Raw genomic sequence first — 14731 nt, 5'->3', positions numbered from 1 at the left:
TTGTTTATTTTTTTAATTGGAGGATTGTTGTTAATTGGAGGACATTACAATGTCATGTTCGTTTCTCCTGTACAACAATGTGAGTCAGCTCTATGTATACATATATCCCTTCCCTTCTGAGCCTCTCCCCCATCCTGGTCTTCTAGTCATCATAGAGCACCGAGCTGAGCTCCCTGTGTTACACAGCAGCTTCCCACTAGCTAGCTATTCTACACATGATAGTGTATATGTGAGTGCTACTCTCTCAGTTTGTCCTACCCTCCCCTTCCCCTGCTGTGTCCACAAGTCTGGGTGTCTATTTCTGTCCTGCACATAATAGGTTCATCAATACCATTTTTCTAGATTCCACATATATGCATTAATACATGATATTTGTTTTTCTCTGACTTTACTTCACTCTGTTATGTCAGACTGTAGGTTCATCAACATCTCTAAAAACAGAACTGATTTTTGCTAATCAGCCATGATTTTGCACCTTCTCTCTTAAGAGCATCGACCTGGTTCCTAACTCTAGGGATTTTATTTTGTTTTGGTTTGTTATCGCCAAAGCCACTGGGGGCAATAGGTAGTCCTGCTTATAAACAAGAGGGATGTTTTGCTTCTGCATTTTCTATTAACATCTTTATTCTAAGGTTTTCATTAAGCACTGAAATTTAAAATGAAAACCCCATTGTAGTCGATTGTGGATTACCCTGGTGAATTCTTATTTTTATCTGAAGGGGACAGGCTTCTTAAGTGGCCCCCCCATCACCCCCTCCTGATATGCACACCTTGTGGTATAATTCCTTCTCCTTGAGTGGGAGTGGTCTAGAGACTTGCTTCTAACAAACAGAATATTGCAAAGGTGATGGGCTGTCTTTTCTGTGATTAAATTACCAAAGATTGGAACCTGCTTCTTGCTTACTGACTCTCCATTGCCTTCTTGGCTTGTGTACTTTTCTTTTTTTAAAAAAGGTATGTATGTATTTATTTACTTATTTGACTGTGCTGGGTCTTAGTTGCGACACAGTGTCTTCAGTCTTTGTTGCAGCATGCAGGATCTTTAGTTGCGGCATGTGGGATCTAGTTCCCCGACCAGGGATTGATCCCAAGCCCCCTGCATTGGGAGTGTGGAGTCTTAGCCACTGGACCACCAGGGAATTCCCTTGGCTTGTGTACTTGGAGGAAGCAAGCTGCCGTGGTGGGGAGGCCCACATGGCAAGGGACCGAGGGCCTCTTCGTGTCAGTAGCCAGTGAGGAACCGGGGCCCTTGTCCGACAGCCTGTGAGGAACTAAATCCTGTCAACAGCCACATACTCCTGGAACCTTGAGATAGCAGCAGCACAGCCGACACCTTGATTGCCACCTGTGAGTGTCGGTGAGCAGCGGACCCAGCTAGGCTATGCCTGTGCTCCTGACAGAAACTGTGAGAACTAACGTGTATTGTTTTCAGAAGCTCAAGCTTATGGTAATTCGTTATGCAGCACTAGATAACTAATACACTATCCTAGGTCAGGTGAAATGGTCTTGGATTAGCATGTCTTCCACGTCCCAGGTCCTGAATGTGGCCATGATTTTTTGTCTTTTTTTGGCTGCGCCGCACAGCACGTGTGGATCTTAGTTCCCTAACCAGGGATTGAACCTGTGCCCCCTACAGTGGCAGTGGGGAGTCCCAGTCACTGGACTAGGGAAGTCCATGGTCATGATTTTTAATAATGAGAGAGCCTTGGCATGTAGTTCAAAAACAATCACACTAACTAGGAATAAAGGCAGAAAGGTACCAGCATCACTCTCCTTCCTTTTCTTGGGGAAAGAAAATACTGAGACGTGGGAGTCCTTTCAATCCCCACCCTGAGTCCATGGCCTGACATCACTGCCCAGGTGGCGCCGATGGCCTCAGAGGCCTTGGGTCTGGCCGAGCCTGCAATGGTGCTTTGTCTTGGGTTGTCATTCGTTCTTATTTGGGCAAGAGTCGGCAGGAGTCTTGTCCAGACTCAAGGACAATTTTGGGTCCGTTTTCTATATAATTACAGGGTGAGCAGTAGGGTAGACGATGCCAGTACAGCAGTGAATACACTTGGAGGATAGGCTCTGCTGTTCCAGGACTCCCACTGGGGTTGGTTCAAGGGGCACATCTCCCACCTCAGTGATGCCTCCCTCATGAGCATCTGGGCCTTGGTGAGTTGTGGGTGTAGAAGCACTCTTTTCTCCTGGGATGGAATGCATTTCATCCTTGAACTTTGGTTTTTATAGTCATGGTTGTTTGCCAACCCTTGTGATTGGTTCACATTGGTTAAAATATGGGGCATATGGGGTGGGGGAGGAGTAGCTCATGCATTCAACTTTGGCTTTTATCCCATCCCTACTCTTGAACAAGGGCACAGATCCCTGAGGCATCAGCTGTCTGCCTTGAGGAAGCCCCAGGTTTAAGTATATTTTTCCCCAACTTTATTGAGATGTAATTGACATAATGTGTTAGTGTAAGGTATACAATGTGATGATTCATGTACATGTGGTAAAATGATTACCACAGTGAGGTTCATTGACACATCCATCACCTCACAGAGTTCCCATTTTGTTGTGACCATTTAAGTCTGCGTTGTGGTGAGAACTTTTAAGTTCTACTCTGTTAGCAACTTTCAAGTGTAGGATACAGTCCCAGAGTCTTATCTGCTGAGGGGATAAAGCCAGGGTTGAAAATGAGGCATAGGGGATAATGGATGAACTGAGGCTGTTGGTTGGTTATTTTGGTTAAAAGTTTAGCCAGATTATCACTGATCAGACACTGGCTGTAGCATATAGATATAGATACTGGTGCTATGTTGCAGAGAAGGACGACGCTTCGTGGATTGTAACAGACACGTATGTATGAGAAGAGATCTTAAGCTGGGAAAGGACTGATCCACCGAGTGCTGATGGTAAGGCAAAATATTAGTAGTTTTATCTACATTAAATAAAGGCTGTCTAACTTGCATATATGCAGAAACTACCGATTTCTTAAAAACACAGATTCCCAGAGATTCTAATGCAGTAGGTAAATTGTATAAATTTATAAAGAAATAAATGATATCTGAAAAGGGGTAATAAATGCTCACTACGCACTGTAGCTTAATGATTTTACTAGTTTACTATCATCTGTTTTCTTGAGGTTACTTTTATCTATTGTGTCTATATTTGGGTAACACTATGTAATGCTGTGCTAATGTGCATCTTTTCCCAATTCATGTTTGCCTTGAAATCAGCTGTGTTGGGAGTATTTACACCACGGAAATTGGCAAAGGCCACAAATCAATACCCTTCCTCCTCTTTTTTAGAGACCTGGTTGTTACACATTTACCAGCCCTTCATTGGATATGGTCCTTAAAGAAACCAGGAGTGGTATCAGTAGTGAGGAAAATCAAAGCATGAGCTATCTGAAGGGCAGAGAAAACTATCTGTTTATCATAGAGTATAGCAGGGGTGAAGGTGTGGCAACTTGACCCAATCTTTTGCAGCAAGATGCTCTCCAGATTCCTTCAAAGCCTAGCCTAGATGGTTGCAGCCAAAAGCAGAAGTGGTGGGAAGCAACTTTGGGGAAGGTTCCCAATTCCATGCTGAACTGGAATGTGAACCAATATGTCTCTTGCTGAGATGATGTTAGTCAATGGTGCCATCTAGTGTTGAAGTACAGATTGGCTCCAAAGAGGGACACTTAGAGGAAGCTTTCTCTTGACTTAGGCCTTGGAAACACACAAACAGTTTCCTCTATTTTCTTTTTCTACTTCATTTCCCTACTTCTGGAGTCATTTTCTACCCACTCCTCCAACAAGAATAGCCACTGGTTTTTTCTTGTTGTTATTTATTTTTTTGAAAGGTATGAATTCGGTGTGGTTTCCAAGCAAAAGAGAGAAATGCTAAGAGTTGAAAGGCATAGATATGGAAATCAGCACTTTCCTGTATTATGTATAATTTGGAATGAATTTGCTTAGGGAAGTTGTAGAGATCTTCTCTTGTGGGTCATATAATTCAGATGCTTCTCTGCTTTTCCGGCATGGCCCAGATATCCTTCCTATTTCCTGTGACAGGGGCATATGAAGTCGTCAGCATGTTGTAGCGTAACAAAGAACCCAAATTCATTCTTAAGTCTTTCTGCTTCATAGATATTTTTGTAGAAAATAGTAGAAGGAAAGTCCTGTTCATGACTTCCAAGTGAATAGGATCTTTCATTCTTTTATGAGAACTTGTGTTAATAAGTCTTTTATTTGAAGTGAAGGTAATTGTATATGATTAAGTTCTCAAAGCTGGAGAGTCCTCCAGAAATTAGAGTAAGATTCTGGGATTGTTAATTCCCACTGGAAAGGTTGACTGCATCATGAGCATTGGAGAAAGCAGTATGGTAGTCCCTCAATGAATATTACTTCCTTTTTTCCCCTTTGGTGATTGAAGATCTGTGTAAAATGAAAGAACATTTAACTAATTAGTGGGCTCAAAGCTGTTGTTCCACCCTGACAGTTTTTATCTTTTCACTAAGGATAACTGACCTGTAAGTTTGGGACTATTTCAGATGTTAGTTATCAAACAGAATACCAGTAAGGAATCAACGCTATCCTCTGTAATGTGTGTAGCTGGAGCAGCCTGAACTGTCATCGTGAAACCTTTCAAAATGGAAGGAAATGTCACAACTCTAGATATGAAGTCCAACAATGGGATCAGACTTTACCCAGGATACTTTTTCAGTGTTCAGAGAACAACAAAAGTAGTTTAGAAATCTCACCTTGATATTGCTAAGCTGTCTGAACACATGACTTTATTTTAGGTGAGGGCCATGGGTTTTGCAGTCAAGTCAGCTGCTATTTATATAAGCAAGCCTTCATCAGCAGTCTTATAAAGCTCACCCTCTTATATAGGATGGCAGCAATTTTGCCTGAGAAAATGAGCCTATGTGACTCTAGAGGCTACAGACACTTTTTGTTAGAAGAAGGAATTGAAGATCCTGTTAGTAAGGTAAAAGTCAATTTTATCCATATGCAGGTCCAACTGTTAAATATAACAAGGCCTGGGTATTCCCATGTTCTTACATGTTCAATAGACGTTCAAATTTATCAAATGGTGACAAACTTAAAAGCGTGTGACATTGTCCTATTAGACCCTGGGAAAGCTTTTTAAGTGCAGATCATTCTTCTAAAGGTGGATCTGATCCTGTGTGGTCTTGAGTTTCCCCCACCCCACCCCCACCCTACATAAAGGACTCACTCTTTGGGATAGCTTTCTCCTTGCCCCTGCTTAGCCTCAGGTCCATGGCATCTCTGGTCTTTGCTGCCTACCCTGGAGAAAGGTTCCCTTTCTCACACCAGTCTATTCTAAACATGGCAACAAAATCTCAAAAACTGTAACACACTTTTTTCATTTTAAACGCATCTCAAGCTTTGAACTATGTATTTCAGATTTTACTTAGATGTATTGGTAACAACCATCTGACTTTTGACTGCTACAACCGACAGAAAACTTCTCTAGTTTTTTTCCCTTTCCTATTTCTTTTTATCTCAGCATCTTAATCAACTTTGAAGTGACCACTGATATGGGTAGTTCTATTTCTGTCAGATAAAAATCAACCCCCACATTTCCACTAACTCATTCTTTGGCAGGCAGGTCTGTCAATTAAAAATCGATGCTTCTGGCAACTTTGAGGCATTGTAACATTATGAAGTGGTTTATGAGATTCCACTGACTTCATTTTAGTGCTATTTTATTGTATTCTTCAATAGTTGAACACCGATAGTCCATGTAGTACATTAGGTTCTAACTACTCAAAAAAGGAAGTTAGTATCCAAGTGACAACTATTAAGTCAAATGAATAAGTACCTTTACTTACTTTGGGAAGCTTTGTTCCATCCCACTGACATCGTTGTTTGATGTACCTACTGCTGCTGCTGCTGCTAAGTTGCTTCAGTCGTGTCCGACAGTGTGACCTCATAGACGGCAGCCCACCAGGCTCTGCAATAGTAAGTAAATGTGTCCCTTATGAAAGCTTAAGAAAGACTGCTCTAGGGACTTCACCAGTGAGGAATCTGAGGCATGAACTATGACCCAGGTCTTCTGGGCTCAGTTGAGAACTCTCATTACAGCTCTATTTTTAAAGGAATGAAATTCTCTTTTTCATAAAGGATCCAGTCTAAAATAATTCTTTCAGGCAGCTTCAAGGATTAAAAACTGTCTTCGTTGCTTCTGAAAACAATGGATCACCACTCCCAGAGTCAAATACGACCAGAACACAGACTTAAAAACCAAGCCATTTAATTGTGTCTTTGAAGGTAAACAATATCTTGATCCCAAGCCCCGAGAATGCCAGAGCTACGGGTCTGAGAAGTCCCGTGGGGCAGTATTCTCACAGAGTCCTGAGGGTCAGAGGGCCTCAAAGTGTTCTAAGGCAGAGCACTTAACGGAATTCATGCATTCCATTCTGCAGTTTTGCAGATGGCCAGAAACAGACTCCGAGAGTCTCTTGAGACAGGAAAAATTCAACTCCTGGTCTCATAGATAAAAGTAGGGAGAGTACCAAAAATGTTATGCTTACTTCTCTTCACTTTTCTCACACAGTCTGAAACCTGAGCTATCACCTCCCCAACTCACAGTAGCCGAAGCTGCAGTTTAGGTTCAAGATCAGTCCCTCTATCCAGAGAGCTCTCATCAATACAGCTTTTTAACAAGCACTTTAAAGAACCCTCTGGCGGCACAATGAGTTAGTTTACAAGATTTTAATTTACAAATTAAAAAGCTACATGTTTTATTTTTTCTCCTTTTTCTCTTCTTTCTTTACATCACTCTTTTCCTTCTCTTTCTCGTCTTTTCTATCCTTTTTGCTGTCTTCCTTTTCTTGCCCTTCTTTCTTTTCTGCGTCCCGGTTGGCAATCTTGTTGTTGATGAGGTTGTGCAAGGCGACCACAGAACGGATCAGTGAGGCCAAATATACCACCACCATCTGATCGTTGGTCTTCAGGTAAAAGGCCTTGACAAACTCCTGCAGGCTGACATCTGGTAGCAGGTTGAAGACGTCCTGCAGCTGGTAGATGATCTGGTGGTTGATGGGCAGCTTGCCGGTGGCCACCTTCTCCAGGTAGCCCCTGATGTCCAGGAGCTTGGAGTTGAGTCCCTTCAGACCATGGACCTGGTTTGTGATCCGCTGGGAAAGAGTGCCCACTGTAGTGTCTTTGATGTCTCTGTAGGAACCCACAAGAAAGAGCAGGGGTATCCATCAGTGTCCTATACCATCACACAGATTTTCACATTCTAAGGAAATAACTCAGTTTGTGAGGAGGGGCAAGTTTTCTAAAGCAAAAATGTTACTTCTCCATTTGATAAAGATTTGTGTATAAAGTGCCTTAACCTTGTTTTCATTTGGAAGCATATGTTTTATCTTTCTCATCACAGGACATCTTTCAAAAGAAAAGAGAGCTAAAATGAAATCATGTTCACTAAAAAAATTTAAAAAATCCCCCTATACTTCAGTTTCTCTTGTTCCTAAAGAGGGTAGCATTCTTTTCACCTGCATCTATAAGATGTTTTGAGATGCTTTTAAATCAGTCAGTAGTAACTTTCTGAACTGAAAGGAATCTTAATGTTTGAGAAAATCTATGACCCTTTCAAATAAGTCAGAGTTACGTAAGTATTTTTCTTTTTTTTCTAAAATTTGGCCCGCTGGGTCTTAACTGTGGCACTTTGGGTCTTTAGTTGCAGCATGTAGGATCCAGTTCCCTGAGCAGGGATCAAACTCGGGCCCCCTATATTTTGAGTGTGGAGTCTTAGCCACTGGACTACTAAGGAAGTCCCCTAGAGTGTAAAAGGCCTTGATGCAGATTCTCTGCAGAAAACTGGCTACTACATTCATTGAAAAGGAGGTACACTTAAAGAAGACACACTTGCTTTTAACACGCATCTGTTCCTGTCACAGCCAGCATTATAGCTTCCAGACAAGGTGCGCTATCCACCGAGTCATAAATCATAACTCAGGACACTTCATAGATGATCCAGGACTAGACGCCAGGTATCTGGACTCTTGATATGGATCTTTTCCTTACACTGAGCAGCCTCTTGGGCAGCTTCTGATTCTGATGCTGTCCTAAAGTCTCACCGTAACAAGTGTTCAACTCCAACTTCCTCGGCTTCCTCTGCTCCAATTTCACTGGTCACGTGCTCAAATGTTTTTGAGGTTGGAGTTCCATCCTGGGAGAGGAGATTTAACTATAGTTATTTACTCACAAACAAATGAACAAACTAGCACATGTTTCTTTTCACACACTGATTCTTCTGCTTTAAGTCAGATCACTTCAGGGGTGTTATTACTGGGTGTTCTGTGGCAAGGGTGGGTAAAGTTTGCTTTGAAAGCTGTCACAGCGGTCCTACTCAGGGTTGAGCTGTACTGGGGCATCATCCTTAGCTTATTTCTGAGGAAAATCTTTATATTATCTTAAGTCTGCAGTAGAGATGGACACTCAGAGAAGTCTCAATTTGGCTAAATTTTAAGGACTGTAATAGTTCATTCTAAAATAGGCCATATTCTGCACATTGTGCCTGAGACAAGCTTATGTTAGAAAATATAACTTTGACCATCTACTGTCCATTGGGTCAAATGATCAGTGCACCAAACAACGTGGTGAGAATCACTGATTTTCTGGTGGCCTGAATTAATCAAGGAACCCATTAGTGGATGTGGTTTGCTGTATCACCTAGTGATTTCTTGAACGGGACTCAGGAGAAACTTTCCTCAGATCTAGTACCAGAAGAGGCTGTGCATCTCCTGTAAAGGCTGTGAATCGTTTGCAAGCAGGAGCGCATTGCAGTGTGTGCACAGGGTGTAGGCAGATGGCTTAGATGCAAAGCCTGGTTCTGCCGTGTGTGTGCTAAGGGAGCTGTGAGATCTTGGGGAAGTCACTTCACTTACACCAAGTGGTATAAACATCAGCTGTTGTTATTTTATCCAGGATAGTGTGAATCCTGAAAATGACATTTTCCTCTTGGCTTTGTATGCTAGGATGGTCAAAGCCTTCCAACACCTGTGTAGGACTTCATGGCATGTCTTTTCAGGTACTGATTTTTTTCCTGGCTTCATCTTATAATATGACCCTTGTATCCCCTCTATCTTTTATTAAAAAATCCTGTTTCATTGGGGGGTGTGTGTGTTTGTGCATGCATATATGCGTGTGTGTGTGCAAGGAGCCTCAAATTCCTTTTTGAAAGAGGCAGAGTAAAATTTAACTTGTAACAACCGTATCAAGACCAGGGATGAAAGCCTTACTGCAACTAGGCAACAGATCTGGATCTAAGTTCTCTAGTAGTAAGGCAAAGAGAAACAGGGGCACAGAGCTCAGTGCAAGGAATATCTGCAGGAAGCTAAGTTAAAAAAGCCTTTTCCAGATTTTAAAATTGAATATATGGATAACTATAAGGAAGAAAGACAATATTTACTCTCTCTCTCTGACTTTTGTCTTTGGAAATTCAAGATTGAGCTCTTTGTATACCCTAAATGCAAATACTTTATGCTCAAAACAAAACTCATAATAGTTTCACAACAAATCTTATCCTCGAGTCTGCGTTCAGTTCTGTTTCCTGGAAAAAGAGAAAAGCTATTTTGGCAGCTTGTCCTGTCCATACCCAAGGCATAAGCTAACAAGACCACACAGAGGTACTGAATACCACGGAGCCAACTATATAGGTGTCAAATTGTACAGGTGGGTTTTGCCATCTAGCTCCTGGCAGTTCTGACTTACTCTATTTGAAAACCTAGTAACTTCCAGGACAAGACTGTCAGAGGTGGGCCAACAGTGGAAATGGCACTAGATTAAGATCAAGCTCACCAGGCTCTGCATTTACTCTGCTGAGAACATCTCTGGGTGATAATTTGACTACTTTGGCCTCAATCTCATTTGTAAAAGGAGACTTTAGATTTCTATGGTCCCCTCCATTTCTAAAATTTGGTGATTCAAACACTCAAGGAGGAAAAAACATAATATCAAACTGTTGACAGAAATCAATAACCTTTTGTTATAAAGTATTTGTTGACTTGAAATGGAGGAAAACCCCAATGGCCCTAAAAGTAGCAAATCTAATCTCCTAGGCTCATAACAAGATGACTTACATCATGAACTTCTTCCACTGAAATATATGCTTCTGTGGGCAGTCCCAGGTCCTTTGGTTTCACATCAATGATGACCAATACCTAGCAGAAAAACACATCTTAGCAAACCACCTTGTACTAAGCACATAGGGAATAACTGCAGCCATCCTGAAGATGATTACTGAAGGTTTTTCATTCATTTAACTAGATAATGTGCCAGAATTTTCAGAAAAAAAAGACTTTACATTTCAAATTTCTTATCATTTGCTCTTCTACCCCATCCATTAACAAAGTGAAAGGTAGTACAGTGAGGAAGGAATCAAGCAGAAGGAAATTAGAGTCAAGACAGCCAGTATTTTAATCCCAGCTGCACCCTCAGAAGACCTTACTAACCATTTTGAACCTCAATTTTCTCATTTGTAAAAAGGATAACAATTCCATACAGTTGAGAGGATTAAGGAAGGTAATTTACATACTTAGCACTGAGCAGATGTTTAATTTACTAAATACAATGGGTTACTGTATACTACACAAAGCACTGCAAATTAACACAAGTTTATAGAGAAAAAGTGGTGAAATGATTCAATATCCACTAGGAGGCTCTTTTTCTTGAGTTAACTGGCGAACAATTATCAGTCAAGGTTTTAAAGATAAAGCGCACTTACTGAGTTCGGGCAGTATCTTTTCATGAGCTCATTGATGGCGATGTCATTCTTGTGTAGTTTAGGGCCTGTGTGGTACCACCCAACTATTCTTTCTCTGGCTGTGAAGGAAAAAAATAGTGGCTTTGAACTGTTACATAAAGATCTATATATTTCCCTCAAAAACAGTAAGAACTTCAGTAGTTATGTTCTCTACCTTTTCAAAAACTCCAGACAGCTAAACCTTGACATGCTTATGAAATCTTAAATTCAAAAGCAGGAATCTCTGAAAATAAACTCAGACTAGTTTAGGAAACCAGTCATACACGAAGCAACTAGACAACAATTCCAAGGGAATATATAAACAAATGCAAGTTCATCTCACATAGATTACAACAGTGAGTGTTGTGGGAATAAACATTTCCAAAGCAATGTGGCTGCTGTAATGAAATGAAAACGATACACATGACAGAGATATTTACCTTGGTGGTACTAAAGCTCTAGAGGCATGTGGATTTTATTTGATAACTTTTTGCTTTTCTGCTGCAGAGGGCTATCTCTCCCCTGAAACCTAGGTGGTCTAGCTGGCCTTAAATTGCTACTCCAGTTTCTCATTTATTCTGCCTCATTTGTCTACTACCATTGGCCTTACTTTAGTCTAGCTAAGTGAAAGGGTCTTTGACATTAGACAAAGAAAAGTGAATACTTAGAAAAGGCATTAGGGACATACACTGTACATTTACACACCACACCACACACACATATACCAGTGCCACAATGCCACCTACCGTTGACCTTCTTAAACATTCCATACATGTTTTCCAAGTAATCATGGTCTAAAAACCAGACAGAATCATCTTTGTCGTCTTCATCAAAAGGAACTAAAGAGGAGAAAAAAAAAAAAACAACAACCCAAAAACAGTTTAGGGTGCTAGATAGAACTCTAAAGGCACATACCACAACTGTGGACCTCTAGGCCAGATTTGACCCATGTCTTTAGCTTGTCCGATACAGTATTAAAAATATTTTTGAGTTGCTTTTATTAAAAACTGGAAGATTTCACATACAAATCTAGACCTCCAGGCTCTCTTGAAAAATTGGACGACCTGGCAATAACTGGCTATAGCCATACAGAGGTCACCTCCTTTGAAAAGGATACATGTTCTTCAGTTTGCTAAAAGCTCCATCATTTCCTAATACTTCTGTTGGGCAAATTACATTACTGCCTGATCCTTGTAGACAGTGGAGTTAGTGACCTCTAGTCTAGCAGCTATGCCAGCAATTATTTTGTTGTTCATTATTGTTGCTTTAATCATAAAATACATAGATACATTCTTCTGAACATTCACGAAACAGAGTGAAAAGGTTTTTATCTCCCCCTTGCCTGCCCATAACCATGGTTAATAGTTTAGTGCAGGGGTTGACAAACTATACCCACTGCCTATTTTAATAGTTTTATGCAATATGGCTATTAGTTTGTCTACATACTGTTTTTAGTTGCTTTCCTGCTACATTAGCAGAGCTAAGCAGTTGTAATGGAGACCATATGGCCTGAAAATACTTAAAAATATTTACTATCTACTTCTGTGTGTGGCCTCTGGCCTCCCTGTTCTATACTTAAGTAATTCTGAAATAGAATTGCTTGGTTGCAGTAAAAAATGGAGACCACAAAATTTTCTTTCTTTTTAAAAGTTAACTGACATTTTAACCATGCTCAGAAAATGTAAAATTTGTCTATTTATTTTTTTAAAAAACTGAGGTATAATTGACAGATTTTTCTTTTACCTGCAAAACTGTTGGAAACATCAAGTATTTTCTTTTGCCACGACCCCAAAAGCACACCAACAACACGTTTTTGGTTTCCAACCTTGCCTATTCTGAATGAGAAAACAAAACATCAATCTGGATAGGCACAGACTCAGCAATAAGATACCTAACACGAAATACCAATGTACCGACACAATTTCGCTTTGCTGGGAACTGATCCCACTAAACAAATGTAGTAAGTTAGTCTTAAAAACCTCAAACCTTATAGAAATTTAAAATGGAGAAAATGAAAACTCTCCAGATCTTACAGTTTTAAATGTTATCTGGTTGGTGTTTGAAAATACATTTAACTTTTTATTTTGATAAGAGCTTACCTTTCTTTCTTAAACTTTCTCTATCTTCTCTATCCTCCAACCTTTTCAGGGATAAAGATGCTAAAGTTGGACCAGTGTTATGGTCCAGCTTGCCAACTCTTCTCTGAAACAAGCCCAACTAGATGGTATAAACAATTCTTTGTATCATCTAGGGGCTGAGAAAATGACTCTGACCTAGAAGCATGTGTATGCCATTCGCGATCTCTAAATTAGGCAGAAGTTGGAACTGAGCTGGTGACTAATCATACTGGGAGGAGGGCTCAGTGAACAAGAAAAACTACCTCAGAATTTCTATCTGCAAATCAAACCCCCTTGGTAATTTTGTGCTAAGGAACGACAAGTGTTTCACTTATTTCATTGGTCTTTATGTAGAATTCTCCTTTAACCGCTAACAAATGTGACATAACAAACAATTCTATGTTCAAAGGACAGACAAAAGTCATTGTGAAATGAACCACAATTTCTTAACAGTTGCTGGTTCACACTGATTGAACTGTTACTTACCTAAACACATGATTTGGCAAACTTATAAATGCTTACTATGTCCAGGGCTTGGATCAGAATTATATTCTGTATTCTGATTTTTTGGGGAAATCTAAGTTCAAAGGAAATTTCCACACACATGGGCTTTTCTTATCTATAAAAATTCATTTGTGTTTTAGAAAACCCTACAATTGTCTGACACAGCAGCTTGCAGTGTCTGCCTTCACTCTGACCTTAAAAATGTTTGTTGAATTGACTGAACAGAACTGAAATGATGCTTGCCTTCTTATCACCCATAGTATCCTATGGGAGAAAAACAGTAATTGTACAGTGGAAAAGCTCACATTTCTTGTTAGGCTAAGGGTCCTACAAAGAAATGGGACTAAACTGGGGACCCTAAACCTCACAGTAGTCTTTGAGTTTGGTTTTGGCTCTGGTTGAATTGGGAGTTGTACAAAGCAAGAGAATGGGCACTTAGCAACTATGACTTTATAGCAGATGCTCCCAACTGGGTCTTACAACTTGCCAATTCAAGTAACTACTGTAAAACTTACGAATACGTGTAACAAGTCCCGCGGAATGAACAGCTCGAAAACAAGCAAGCAAAGGCAGAAGAAACATCTGTGGGATGTTTTATTATTCATTAACGCCTACACCTTCAACTGGTCTCGTTTTTAGAAGAAAAACTTGACTTTAAGACTTAATACAGCTACGTTTTAAGCTATCGTCAAACCAGATTCCCACTTCTGAAACTTCCACAAGTTAAGAGCACAGTTCTTGCAGGGAGCCCTTTAGGACCAGACTTTCGGCGACAGTCTTCAGAGCCAAAAAGCGCGAGTCTGAAGGGCTTTCCTACCACACACCGAGTCTCTTAGGCGAAAAGGGACGGACAAGGCGATAGATGGGCAGCAGGACTGGGGATCAGATTCAAATGAAACCTGCTCCCGATACTCTGGCATCGTACGGACTGGGTAAAGGGAAGGATTAGCTCAGTTCCCGGGAATGCCGGCTGGGCAGAAGACTCCGGGTAACTTGGGCTTCATGAATGGACCTAATCTGGGCCCCTCGGCGACTCAGGGCCACCCCCGGTGCGTCAGCACCCCCGCGGCCGCCGCGCCGTACCCAGCGCGCCCGTGACTCAGCAGCGGCGGCGCCACCGGCCCCGGTAGGCCGCCCCGTGCCGTCCGCTCACCGATTGAAATGATCCACCACACTGAGCAGCACCAGGGGGTGGACCACCACCTTCTGCACCGCCAGCTCCGGCATCACGACACACCCCGCCCGCCAGGCCCTGCTCCCCGCGACCCGCAAACACCGGCAGCCGGAGAGGCAGTAACTCTCGGCTATCCTCCAGGCCTGGCTCCTCCTCTTCCGGCTAAGCCGCCGCCGCGCGATTC

The 14731-nt window shown here is 41.4% G+C and overlaps 1 protein-coding gene across 1 annotated transcript; it reads right to left on the bottom strand.

Annotated features, from left to right (window-relative positions):
- Positions 1-6235: 6235 nt before the first annotated feature.
- PSMD7 (proteasome 26S subunit, non-ATPase 7) lies at positions 6236-14707 on the bottom strand. Its single transcript, XM_081512659.1, has 7 exons — positions 14527-14707; positions 12496-12587; positions 11499-11591; positions 10735-10832; positions 10091-10171; positions 8087-8178; positions 6236-7175 (listed from the first exon to the last, which is right to left on the bottom strand). The coding sequence occupies exons 1-7, from the start codon at positions 14598-14600 to the stop codon at positions 6743-6745; spliced, it is 963 nt and encodes a 320-aa protein (XP_081368785.1). The 5' UTR covers positions 14601-14707; the 3' UTR covers positions 6236-6742.
- Between the last annotated feature and the right edge of the window lie 24 nt (positions 14708-14731).

The sequence above is a fragment of the Giraffa tippelskirchi genome, chromosome 7, assembly GCF_054371585.1.
Source record: "Giraffa tippelskirchi isolate mGirTip1 chromosome 7, T2T-mGirTip1v1.2.pri, whole genome shotgun sequence".
Taxonomy (NCBI): domain Eukaryota; kingdom Metazoa; phylum Chordata; class Mammalia; order Artiodactyla; family Giraffidae; genus Giraffa; species Giraffa tippelskirchi.
Note: the sequence above shows the minus strand (reverse complement) of the source record. Positions and strands in the feature narration are given on the sequence as shown.

Excerpts from the sequence above, each read along its gene's own strand:
- PSMD7 (XM_081512659.1), bottom strand. The coding sequence starts at position 14,600 with ATGCCGGAGCTGGCGGTGCAGAAGGTGGTGGTCCACCCCCTGGTGCTG. Across the intron at positions 10,172-10,734 it reads AAAGATACTGCCCGAACTCA|GTATTGGTCATCATTGATGT; the intron begins GTAAGTGCGCTT and ends TTTTTCTGCTAG. Across the intron at positions 7,176-8,086 it reads GGAGTTGAACACTTGTTACG|AGACATCAAAGACACTACAG; the intron begins GTGAGACTTTAG and ends GGGTTCCTACAG.